Source organism: Armigeres subalbatus, chromosome 2 (genome assembly GCF_024139115.2).
Source record: "Armigeres subalbatus isolate Guangzhou_Male chromosome 2, GZ_Asu_2, whole genome shotgun sequence".
NCBI lineage: Eukaryota > Metazoa > Arthropoda > Insecta > Diptera > Culicidae > Armigeres > Armigeres subalbatus.
The window spans coordinates 94,841,382-94,855,471 of NC_085140.1; the positions used below are offsets into that span (position 1 = coordinate 94,841,382).

Genomic DNA, 14,090 nt, shown 5'->3' on the forward strand with positions numbered 1-14,090 from the left:
GAGGAAGAATATAAAATATATTAATTTTCCCTTCCCCTTATGCGATCCCAATTGAAATTATGTACTCATATTAATATATGCCCTTAGTAATAAGCGAAAACCAATATGTAACTTTACAATCACAGAAAATTTTATCGAGAAAATAGGAATATTGAGGAAAGCCAATAACAGTCAACAATTGGTTGAATCAAAGATAGTTGTATTCGGAAATTACTCCATCGAAACATCGGATCAACCTATTGCTTCAAGCTTATTGTGAATGAAGCTGTCACATTTACGTATGATTCATAAACGAATTTATTTTTGATCATCACCGTTTTTAATGGCATTACACGAAGCAATGTGAGCTATCTCTTATGTGATGATATTCCTATCTCATATTATGGGGACTTTTTTATTGATTCAATCTTGATTTTCTAGTACCTATTTGGCACGTACTAATCTTCCCATACCTAGGTATATATAAAATGTTGTGAAATGTGATTAAAATAATTTTGCTTAGATTTCCAAGAATGAAACTCTACATCAACACACTATGTTCAATGAAAGTATGATATCCCATAATTTTCCTCAATATCACACTTACAATTTTATTTATTTTTTAAGGATTTAGCTGTGATATGATGATATGATGAATAATATCTAAAATGCATGTCCTATCTTATAAAGTCTTATGCAGTCTCTTATAAAAGTTATGTTTTCGCTCATCCATTCCCATGAATAAGCATGCCAATGAATGAATTGAGCATGAATTGAGAAAGCATGCCAATGAGTGAATTCAATAAAGCTGATTTGGATATTGATAGCTATAATTTTTTTCTTGTTTTCGCTTAAATTTAGGAATGAAAATTGGTTTTGAAATTGAACCTCGTTTGACTATGTTTTTGTTTTAGTTTGTACAAGAATATTAGTGAAGATCAGTATATTTGTTCTGAAACGCAGTTTCGATTTTTGCGGCGTGGTTCAGATATCGGATTGCGCAGGCATGTTTTTACTTAGAATTAATCTGCATGGTTTTTTAAAGTAAAAATCTCGCTACCAATTACCCAGACAACACTCTTACCCTAGCAGCACATTTATCTATCCATTCGGTTGCATCTACTTCTAACTGACTAGGCATTCATATAGCAGTCACAAACTCTGGTCTATGAGAGGTATGCGGCTTAGGTTTAGTTTATGCGTGCAAAAGCTAATGGTAATGAAGACTTACCTTTTAACTGATGGAGGAGGAGCACACATCTTACCAAATTTACTTTATTTGAGAATGGAACGTCATTGTTACCGTCATCCCTGTCGTACATTAGGCCTGTTACTAACATCGGATTGGAAAGCTGCCCCGTCAAACGTTCAAATGTCCGGCATTCTTCATGTCTAGTCCACTGTATGCATGACTTCATGTGGATGGTCCCTGCTATGGAAGGCTTGGATTTTAACTAAATAAGTTTGATATCCTTGTCTTGATCAACCATCTGCAGCAAGCTTCCCGTCGAACGCTGTTTATTCCTTTTGATAAAAAAAACTCAAAATACAACTATTCTTCATTATCAAGAAGAAAAATTTCACTGTCAGAAAAAATACGTCTACTTCCGACCTTCGTCTACTACGATCTCCACACGTGCACCACGGAGTATGAAGCACTAACAGGACCTTCAGGAACACGACCAGAAACGATCCATTCTAATACAGTGTCTTGAATTGTCGGTGTAAGCTACTTCCTGGTAGCGAAACGCAGGGACAGTGCTCACCTGCGGGAGAAGGACCAAAATGTAAGCTACTTCCTGGTAGCGAAACGCGGGGACAGTGCTCACCTGCTGCATTAAGCCTATTCCGCCCGTCCACACCACAGGGTATCAAATTGAGCCAATCACTTTTTCGTTTTATTTTTATTGATTAAGTACTAGTTTTAAACTTACTAATCATTTATTTAATTTTAGCAGATTTCAATTTTATTGAACAACTTGATAGAAAAATGTTTTTACACGTGCGTCTTACACAGCAGAAAGATGTGGAGTGAGTGAAAAATTCAAATTGAAAAAACGCCTACTTCGACGCACCACGTTTGCCTACCGCGATGTACCATACTCGCCTACTTCGATGTGCGCTTAGGTCGTCATGGTAACAACGGTCGCATTGTGGCATTCACCATACCTGATCAAAAGTGGTTGCACTGCTGACAGGGTTGGTAACAGTCGCACCATCATTCGTAGCTTTCCGTTTTCCTACTTTTGCAACTCCATGTAATATTCAGCTCCGATAATAAGATCGATCGGTCCTGTTTCGAAGATCATACCCGTCTTACCGCACGGCTAAGGAGGCCCAGCTTAGTATGGGGAGAAAAAATGTTCTCGAATTCCATGGGGCCCCCCCCAGGATTGTGTCTTTGGGTGAGAAAATCAATCTCTAAATATTTCAGCTCTTTAAGCTAGCGCATTTGATTTGAAGTTTGTATGGGGATTTCAGCCAAAATGTATAGGAAAATACACCTCCGTCACTCATTCGATCTAGAAATCGGTTCTAATTGCTCGATTGAGCTCAGAATTGCAAAAAGGGCAGTTTGTATGGGCGACCACGGAATGACAAAACTGGTTACCTAGTTGACAGCAGCTGAAGAAATCAACCATGTAACCAACAAAATCGTAAAAAATCAGCGAAAACCGAGACCAAACAAACTTCAACGGGCGGACACCAAAAGAAAAGATTATGGTCTTACATACAATCAATCATTTTTTTGCCATTCAGCCACAGAATATAACATGCGATACATGCAATTCGCCACCAAATCATGCTCTCTACTCCCTTTTATCTTCTCTTGTTCCGTAAATTCGAAACTAGCACGCCCGTACTGCTCCATACTGCACTGTTGTCGTCGTGATCAGCAGCTTTTCGCAATGTCCGTCCTCAACTTCAATGCTCCAGATCAGCACCACACATTACCGAACTCTGGCGCGTTTATCAATTGATGATGGAGTTTTTCGCGTCAAAACACCCTTGTTTGTCGTTTTATTATTCACCGACACCGCTATACAATCTACACCGCTTTGTGATCGTCACTTTTTGTCCATTTAGTCCGTGAACTGTTCGTGACTATCCTTTCTTATTGTCCACTTTTACCAAATGTCCAAAAACCTTCACCGAGAATTCACAATCCGTAAAAAAGGCCACTTAAAGACGGGTTTCGAACACTTAAAAATAAGTCGCGACGTTTGAGAAAACACTGCCTTTATCACGTGAACAGAAAAGCTTTATGTTCTCGCGTCAGTGGTTTATAGCTGGTGATAAGAATAATAGTGTGGAACATAATCGGTAGGGGAACTGGGGGTAGGACGCCCACGTTAAGGAAAATGCCATTTTTATCAATGAAAACCACCATTTCAGCCAGTTTTCATCAGCGCATACTGAAGAACAGCATATCTGCGACTGACTACCGATAACAGATATCTAATTGTTCATTTTATTGCACAGAAATTTGATTTTTAAAAAGCACCCGAAAAACATGATTTTGAAACCATGCGGGGTGAGATGCGCCAGTGGATGGGTTAAACCGCGCATGTGCTTATCGTACTGATTTTCATTTTAATTGCCTACATTAAGGCAATTCACCGAATGTTTCAGCTGTTTCGGTCATACGAAATGAGCATGGGCGTAATGCCCCACACCGACCTCAGAAGTTTGAAGGCCCATAAAATCGTTTTAAAACCATTTTGACGACGATTTCGTGTGGAACATAAAGAACACGAGTAAGCAGCATGGCTCATGGCTCAATTATTAATTTATCAATGTATAACAGCGACAGAAAGACTAAATTCCACCGAGCTAGAATTGCATCAAAACACGCAAAAATCGTTTTTTCGAGTTTTTCATGTATAACTAGAGAAAAATCATGAAATATATGTATCCAATGGCAATATTTTTCATTGCTTTATCGTATAGACTATTTAAAATAATCAAAATGGGGATATTTAACCTTATTCAGGGGTGGCGCGTTTTAACCCCTATGGGCGTGCTACCCCCACTTCCCCTAATTCTCTTACTATTTACTTCTGTCTCGCTTGGCCAGTGACAATCTGGACATTCGGGGGTAACCCATATAGGAGATAACATCATCTCCTAACGATGTGGGTTTCGTAATGGTCAACAGAACCACAACTGGTCAGCAAAGCTGATCCGGGATGGCATACTTCGCAATTCAATCCGGAACTGTTAGAGCAATCACAACGTAACAGTACACAGGAGGATTAATCCAACTGGCATTGAGATATTAGTGAGTTTTCCATAAGTATCGATCCTTGGACCGGAACTATAAAACTTCATGTATGACGGAGTATTACACTTAAATCTCCCGGTCGGAGTGAAAATAGAGTGCTGCGCAGATGATGTAATGCTAGAAGTCAACGGTGTCACTCAAGAAATTGAACTAAAAGTTTCATACACGGGAACTAATCCAATCCTCAAAATGATAAATTTGACTCATGCGTATAGTGCGTTTATGATTTCTTCTATGATTTGTTTTATGATCTGGAGCGACAACGCCATGGTGCGTTATGATTTGTACTACCGAAGAACCTTATGTCCTTATGTCCAGAAATTTGAAATCTTTATTTTATAAATGCTTTCCTTATTATCTGATTTCAACGTACAGTATATAAGGGTTAATATTGAGTAAATCAACCCGGCATATCCGAAACTCGAAGCTTTATTTATCGAGGCAATGCCACAATCGCAATTCACAGCCATCTGCCCATTAGCCAAATCATTCTACTTAATTAACACACAATAAACATTATGTTGTTCTCCACACGGTTTCCAACCTGTCATCAGCAGCAACCAAGTTTTCCCCATTCCCGGTACCCCGCACTATCAGCCTCACTCACCTCTTCATAGATGAAGTTATCGATTTCCTCCAGCGGGCGCCCGTACATATCGTCCGGAAATGGTTCAAACTTGCGCGGCAGCACGGCCCCGTCCTCGACCTGGACCTTGGACCGCGGGTGGAACCCGTACTCCCGCACCAGCTGGATGTGGCGCGACTCATGCTTGTCCTGGGACTTTTCCGTGTACGCAACGACCTGCTGCTTCGCTCCGATGCCACCTGTGAATGAACCGTGGGAAAATAAATTCTAGATTAGTTGGGCAGGCGGATCGCTTGGGGAGTTCGAGGGATAATTAATCGAGATGCGAAGCCGTCAACCGAGGAACATGCTCTCGGAAAAGTTTCTATTGCTAATTAAACCCCATCGCAAACAGGAGCATGAAACTGTTTACGAAGAAAGATGCTACCAACAAGTTTGGCGCTTACGATTTACATTTTACGCAATATTGCCGCGGAGATAAAGGGAGGAAACTCACTTGGGGTCCCGTTTCAAAGACGAATGCTATTCAGTGGGATTGCCTGCTACTGTCTCAGCAGGGAACAAGCGAAGCGTGATTGCGCGTTTCCTAATTTTGTGTGCGGTTACTTCTGTAAATCATAGAGATGAATAGATAAGCGGAAGTCGAGAGAGCAGGAAAGCGATGAGTATCCAGTGACAACCAGCTGTCAGGGTTTCAGCAGGCAATAATTCAATCCGAGTGACAGATGGTTAATTCTGCCCTCTGTTAGGAAGTGGTTGATACTCTTGGTGAGAGGATATATCTTCTCGAAGGATTTCTGCAAGGATCAAATTTGAATTTCAAATTACTTTAGTTCAGATATTGGATCTGCTCCGCAGGAAATAAATCTTTTGAAACTATTTGATGATAATTGAGTTTTCAACAGATTGTTTTAAACTTCACCGTTTCAACTAACCGGCAGATGATCCAAACTAATAAATTCAATGCTTTAAAATAGGAGTAATCACTCACTTGGCTTACCAGTATTGTTATGTAAATAAGTATTCTCGAGTATCAACAACAAAATGAACATCCTTAGTAGCGAGCTGAAAAAGCTTATCGTTTCCGGACCCATTTGTCCCACTACCGTATCTCAAATGGATAGACGTCCTCGGTAGAAAAAAAATCTGCCACGGTAGCAAGGTGACTTTTTTATTCTGTTTTCAAGATTTGTTATGGCAGTTTATGACTTTAATTTACTCATTATGTGAACGGTCCGGTACGACAATGAAAATAATGCGAACATAAATACCTACACAGAAAAAAATAATAAAAATTAAACAGCGCGTAAAACTTGACATGCAAAAATTTACGCTATTTTACGCTGAAATGGTCCTCTTGCCAACAAGATTGCTTACAACTTGTATGCAATATTGACGATTCACGTCGAATATTGTATACATTCAGGCTATATCCCGTATTGAATTACGCTAATAATGGCGTTCCATTTATGTGCATGAATTTTAGCGTAAATTTCAGTGGATTTTTCTATCTGTGTAGTCCTTTTATTACTTTCACCACCCTTTTTTCATACACCGCTACCAAAGTTATTGAAATGAAATCTTCGATAAACAAGTAGTATATATTTTATATGCCTTTTGGTATTGCTTATTTGTATTTCTGTACGATAAGTGCGCTTAAAAATAAATAAAAATAACGATCACAGCAAATAATTTTGAAAATTCAACGACGTGTAAAATTGCAGCTTATCCCATCGAACGAATTAACATTCGATATTCAATTAAATTTGATTGAATTTTACGATCAAGCACTGTTTAAATTTATTTCGATTTAAAAGAATAGTGAGATCGATTGAATGTTACGTTTATTTGCATGCTCCAAATATGTGCATGAAAATACATTTAATATCACAACATATTTTTATCTGTGATCAATAGTCTTTGAAACGACTTTTTAAGATGGTTTCAAATCTTCGTTTGTTCAATACGAGCTATTATTTGTGGGGAATTCTATCACAAACGCCCGAATGTAACAAATGCTCGAATACCATTCACCCGAAAAGACCAAACGACCGAAAAGACCATTTGCTCGAATGGACCCCACGTCCGAAATGGCAACACATCCGAATAGAATATTTCTCGCTTAACTTTTCAAAAGGACCTAAGTAACATTTTTTTCATGAATTAATTTGAATAGCAAAAAAACACAACAACATGAAAGCTATTGATTGCGCTATTCAAATTAATTTATGGAAAAAATGTTACTTAGGTCCTTTTGAAAAGTTAATAGAGATTTTTTAAGAAGAATATTGTAGGTGGCTATACAATGCTCAGGGAAGGAATATTAGTTCAACATCTACTATTTAGGATGCAGGGAACTCATACTACCTCCATAGATGTCTCAGGAAGGGAAATTCGTATTAGTGGGTTTGGTAAATAATAGGGAGCTCTATTCGACAATATAGAGTTTTTGTCAATAACAATATACGATTAAATATAAGAATATAAAATATGGATTTATGAAAATATTAATATACGAATATTAAACTGTGAAACTTTAAAAATATTAAATTATGACATTATAAAAGTATGGACATATAGAAATAAAAAAATATAAAATATAAACATATTACAGTAAGGAGGGATCAAAGTGTGCTGGGATAAGAACAAGTCGTGAAAATGTATTCTCCATTGTCAAAAATTAAGAAAAAATGAAAAAATGTGTTTATAACGAAGAAAATTGTTCATGGGGTACAGATTTTGGAAACAGTACTAATGAAGAACGAGATACTAAAGGTTAAGTGCAGCAATGACTTGCGGCTGAACTTCACGCCGAACAACATTCTGAGAGTTGATCTAGACGCATTTTTTCGGACAGCCGGAAAGAGAAAAGCCCAACGTGTTCGAATTTTTTTTTTGTAGAAAGCTACAAGCTGTGCCTTAAAAAAGTCCTTGATTAGTGCCACTAAGAAGTCGTACAATGTTGAAGGAAAAGACCTGTCATCCTGATAACCAGACGGGGATTGCGAGTAATGGCACTAGGCCATGGCAACCTAGGCCTATATGTACACTGATGTACATAAGTATTCGTCATGATTTCATAGTAATCTATCTGAATTTATGCGAATAATTTTGCCCATCAGTATATAAGCCAGGGCACTAGACTAAAAACTGTGTACATTAATCTTCTTAGCAAAGTCACTCCCAACGATTCGTCAATCATCTTCCCCCCCCTGAATGTGAAACGGTTGGTACGGCTGTCCCCGTTTCTTCCTTTCGTAGATTCAAAACTCTTCGTTGATCATGTTATTTATTACTAAATAATCAAATTGCCGGGAAAATCTGAATTTTCTCCAAAATGGGCCTGGCCGTTTAAATACTTGTGTCATATTTATGATATGCTGCAAATATTAATGCAGACAAGAAAATGCTCGGGAATACAACCATGTTTCATGTTTCATGTCCGTAGAGGACAAACGGTCTTATTAGCGTCTTGTACATGACACATTTGGTGCAGTGGCGAATCTTTTTTGATCGCAGTTTCTTCTGGAACCCGTAATAGGCCCAACTCCCAGAGATGATGCGCCTTTGTATTTCACGACTAACATTGTTATCAGCTGTTAGCAAGGATACGAGGTAGACGAATTCCTCGACCATCTCGAAGGTATCCTCGTCTATCGTAACACTGCTACCCAGGCGGGCCATGTCGCGCTCGGTTGTACACAAGCATCTACATACTTTGTCTTTGATGCATTCACCACCAGTCCAACTTTTGTTGCTTCACGTTTCAGGCGGGTGTACAGTTCTGCCATCTTTGCAAATGTTCGGCCGACAATGTCCATGTCATCCGCGAAACAAATAAATTGACTGGATCTGTTGAAAATCGTACCCTGGCTGTTACACCCGGCTCTCCGCATGACACCTTCTAGCGCAATGTTGAACAACAGGCACGAAAGTCCATCACCTTGTCTTAGTCCCCGGCCCGAAATCTTCACACAGTTTTGCACACCATCCACCGTTGCTTTCGTCAGTCTGGTAAGCATCCCAGGGAAGCTGTTCCAGGCTCTCTGCAGGTTCTTTTGCTGATCTTTCCTCCGGCATGCGCACTACATGTCCAGCCCACTGTAATCGGCCATATTTTATCAGCCTGCCGATGTCTGCATCTTTGTACACTTGGTACAATTCGTGATTCATTCATTCAACTGCGCCATTTATCATTTTCCACCACACCGCCAAGTATTGAGCGCATAATTTTCCGCTCAAACACTGCGAGAATTCTAAAGTCTTTTAGCATCCATAAAGCATGACGTACAGGCAGCGCCGTAGCGTGTGGTTGGCCGGGTTGGCCCCCGCCAAGGGCGCCTGACCTTAGGGGGGCGCCAAAATCCAGAATTCCGCTATAGGAAATGATTAAAAATTATTCAAAAATTCACTGGTTCAAAGTGATACAAATTTAACCTTTTATTACGATTCTCTCGGGGACTCGTAATATAATCAATCATTTGATGTATTTCCGGAAGGCCTTGTTCCGTCAATAACTGATACAAGTTGTTACCCAATGGTATCACTTTGTGTATGGTGTTGGAATGCAGGGAAATAATGTGTCAAGTTAGTGTCTAATCGTAATTGTAGAACAGGCAAAGTGGGTTGCAAATGAATACGGTTATCAAAATTATGTATGAAGAAAGGAATAAAGTGATCAGTCGAGGTACGAGATACTGATACCGTTTTCAGCCAACTCGCATCTTTGAAGTTTATTCCATTCCTTCTGAATCTCGGAATTTGATGATAAGTGGTAAATCAGCCCATATAGTCAGTCCGATAGTTTGACGTTCGGGAAGTGGGAATCCAGCTACGTGCGTGTGTGGTGATTGCGGCTTTTCGACGCCTCTCACCAACTGTAGATGTTATTAACACGCGACGCCATCTTGCAAATCAGCGTCCTGTTGCTGGTAGTTTTCCGCGTGCCTAAGTGCGTTTGGTTATTGGTTTCCGGGGTTGACAACTGTTGTCCCTAGTTCTGCGAGACGACTTCCAAAGCTGTCCGGTCGGCAGACGACTTCCAGTGAGCGGTGCGTAGTGAAGAAGCCGATCGTCCACGAGCTTGGCAAGACCTGCCAAGTGAGAATCACTGAGGTTGCTAACATTCTGCCCAGAGGTGCCGGGACTCTTATTTCTGAAGGTACTTTCTCGCCCGGACCGACGGGTGGTACCACGCCACGAACTCCATTTTGTCATACGGAGTCCTGATAACGACAGCTATTGTTCGTCCCAGCTTTTCTCACGTATCGTGCCAACTAACGTCATGTTATCGGCTTCCGTCAACGGATGAAAATTCCTTAATTTACCTCGGCCATAAGATCGTCGAGAAGCAACACCTCGTAGACGCCGCCGGGTCATTCGACGACCATCTGACCAACGACCATCAAGCTACACGTCGCGCTAGTACCTAACGCCATCTGTAATAGTGCCACTGCTAACTCATCAAGCCATTGCCACTGTATCTCATTGCCGCCCATACCGCTGAATAAGCCCAAAAGGTAAAGTGTTAAGAATAAAGTCATTGGGACCTGGGAGAAAGGAGGCATTTTGCGCCCACCCCGGAAGCTGCCGTTGGTCAGACCAGCAGCTTGGGGTCTAGGCTAGTCCCTTACTGGGAACTCCCGGGGTTATAACATTTCAATGTATCAGAACGTTGGCATGCTCCTTTAATTTGGGAATGTCTTTTTCATTATTTACTTGATGGAAAAGAAAGTGGAAGGAAAAGGAAGGAACATGAAATGCAAATGGAAAGGAGCATGAAACAAGCTTCTGGGGAAGGAGCCCCAGATAAGGACTTCAATAAGCCAAAGGCGAAGCGTAAATCAAATACATATAATTTTTGTTCGCGACTTAAAAATTCAAACCGTTATCTGATGATAGATGTACGGAAGTACTTTGTGTGAATTTGAGATAAATTCGCTTATTTTATGGCGACAACTATGCGATCGCATTTGATCCAGTGTAATCTTCATAAACTGGTAATGCTTTTAGCGGGAAAGAGTATTCGAAATGATGGTATGCTGAATATCAGAATCTGCATCGAGGATTTCAGTAACGACTAAATCAGATTAGGGAGAGGGGAGATCAGTATCCGACTTTCTTTAAAGTAGAAATTTATTGGTTCATCCAAAACGAACAGTGCTACCAAACTACCATCAGACCCACTTCAAAAATTCATATACCTTGATCTGAATAGGGCCGTTGGTTATTCTGGCCATCAATCAACCCACTCCGGAATTGTTTTGTTCTTGATACGACTTGGACCAATCGCTATTCTCACAATCAACCAATTCACTCCAAAGTTGAAGTTCATTGAATGATCAGTAGTTTTTGCAAACCAAGCCACTCCGAAATTGAATTTTTCGTCATCGAAAGGGCTAATGGTCATCCACTTCTTGATGTGACTTTATTCGATAGCAATCAAAATCGAATAGCAAGCGAAAATTGAGAGCTATTTTATTTTCCTAATTAAATCTTTTTATTTTGTCGTGAATGTCGTGAACACACTTCTGGATCTTTTTTTTACTTGCATTAGTTTATTAAATCTTTCAGAAAATCGTTAAACTTCAGCGGATTTCTAGAAATGTTCTGGTCTTTTAATATCCTTTACTTTCTACCTATTGGAACATATGCAGGTTATAGAGGTTTTAGGAAGTCGTAAAGCAAAAATTCAAAATTAAATCTCCCTGCCCATAGCACGTTTTTTTTAAACATCTGAGTAAGGGGCGCCTAATAAAGGTTTCGCCAAGGGCTCTGGGAGTCCACGCTACGGCTCTGCGTACAGGGCGACTGGAAGAATCAACGATGTGTACAGAACTAGTTTTGTCAATGTCTGTAGATAGCTTCCTAAAGTAACCAAAGATTTTACTGGAGGAATTTTTAAAGGATTACCTGGAGAAATTCTCTAGAAATTGCTTAAGGTAGTTTTGAAAGAATTCCTATGGGAATTTCAGGAAAAATGGTCAAGGAACTTGCTGAGGAACACGTAGAGGAATTTAAAAAAAAAGAAATTTGAGCGGATTTATAAAAAAATCTTCCGAAGGAATTCGTAATTTAATTTTCGAAGAAATTCTTAAGCAAATTTCCAAAGTTTGAAGAAATTTCGGAAATAATTCGTAAATGAATTTCTGAGAAATTTCTACGAAATATTTGAAAGAGTTCTGAAACAATTTTCGAAGGTACCCCTAAAACATCTTCCGTAGATATTTAAAACAAAATTGCGAAGGGTTTTAAAAAGGTATATCCGAATTTCTGAACGAAGTCTTGACGGAATGTCCAAAGGTATTTTTTCCGAAGAATACCTCAACGATTTTCCCAAGGTTTTCCTAAATAAATTTCTGAAGGGATGCGTGAAGGAAATACTGAACTAATTCCTGAGGGAAATTCCAAGGAACACCTGAAAGAATTTCCGAAAGGCTTTCTGGCATTCTTTTTCGAGAGAGTTTTTGTTGAGCTTCTTTAGACAATTTCCGAGTACCCGTAATGCTGGGTAAACACCTTTACGTGGTGTGTTACGGGGTAAGATCTACCACTGTTACATTGCCAGCTACAGGCAAATCCTGACCCAACGAATACCTTCCTCATTATCCAACTCCGTGGTATTTATGAGGGTGTCGCTAAGTCTGTGACCCCTCGTTAAGTAAGTACTACATCAACACTTCCTTCCTCTCCTTAGTTACGGTGAAGATGGGCGTGGCCAGGAGTAGTAATCCTCATGCTTTTGTTATGTTTGTTTACGACTGGAATCAAGGACCACTCCCCTTCTTGATTTCTGACAGCATTCTAGATAAGGATCTCAAAAGTAAAACATGAGTATCACTAGTGTCCAATCTACGAATAACACCGTAACAATGCTAATGCTAATGCTTTAGACAATTTCCGAGGAATTTCTAGAGGAAATAGCGAGTCAATTACTGGGAAACATTCCGAAGGATTTCCTGGAGAAATCTGGGAGTTACTTTAGAAACACCAATAGGCATTTCCTCTGAAATTTTGTTAGGCATTTCATCATAAATTCCTTTGAGAACTCCTCCGGAAACTCCCTCAAAAATTCCTTTATGGTATCCTCTGGGAACTCTTTTTGGAAGTCTTTTAAAAATACCTTTCAAACCTCCTTTAGCAGTTCCAACGGGAATTTCTTTAAGAAATCCATTCAGACTCTTTTTTAAATTTGCCTTTGCAAATTAATTTGAAAGTTTCTGCACAGAACCCTCCAGAAATTTCTCCAAAAACTCCCCCAAAAATTCATTTGAGAACCTTAAACAATCTAAAAAAATCCGCAAAGGGTCGTTCAATAGTGATGTCACAGTTTGATGGGGGGAGGGCGTCTAAGATTTTGTGACAGTACATGTACTAGGCATACGTAAAAGCGTGACAAGGGGGGGAGAGCGGCTTTAGAAATCTGAAAAAGTAGTGGACTTCATAGTTGAATCACCCCCAAGAATTCCTTAGGATATTTCTCCAGGTTTCTTCGAATTAGTCTCCGAGATTCCTTCGTAGATTTCTTCAGAAATTCTTTCGGAATTTCTTCCAGGAAATCCTTTGAAAATTAATTAGAGAATGAAATAGTTTCCGATGGAGTTACAAAAAATAAACAACAAACACTAAACAAATCTGAAGGTGTTACTAAAAGAATTTCGGAAAAAAAACTCATGAAGACATTTTCGAAGGAATTCCTGCAGGAAGTTATGGAAGAATTCCCGGAGGATATTTTAAAGGAATAGTTGGAAGAAGTTCTGAAGAAATACCTTATGCAATATCTGGTAGAATTTATTTAAGGATTTTATAATAATAGACTAATATAATAATAGCTGAAGAAATTTCATAAGGAAGAATTATCGAAGGAATTCTTCTAGAAGTTCCAAAGACATTGCATAAAACCCTAATTTATCCACCAGTGGTGATTACGCCTTTCTCGATTCAATGTGTTGAATTCGAATTAATATGGCAAATGCAACTAAAATTGCCTACATTTTGACGATTAAAAGCTTTGATGCGATTATATCACGCTACTTAGGAATTACTCAACTATGAGCGTAATGGATTGCGTCACGACTAAATTGATTAATGACTTAAAGTGTGCATGTAAACAGCGTATTTGTTAAAAGAAAAATAGAAATATTATTCAAACCAAATGAGTTATTAGCAAACAAAAACAATAGTGTCCAACTAGGAAAGTTTCTCCGTCGAATGAAACTAATTGCACTCGAATCGGTCAAG

At 39.2% G+C, this 14,090-nt stretch overlaps 1 protein-coding gene across 1 annotated transcript in view; it reads right to left on the reverse strand.

Moving 5' to 3' along the window:
• The window catches only part of LOC134210095 (sodium channel protein 60E), a 640,801-nt gene that overhangs the window by 426,508 nt on the left and 200,203 nt on the right, over positions 1–14,090 (reverse strand). Inside the window, exon 2 of the mRNA XM_062686113.1 lies at positions 4,872–5,089. Coding sequence (XP_062542097.1) covers positions 4,872–5,089 — 218 coding nt within the window. The remainder of the gene's footprint in view (positions 1–4,871; positions 5,090–14,090) is intronic.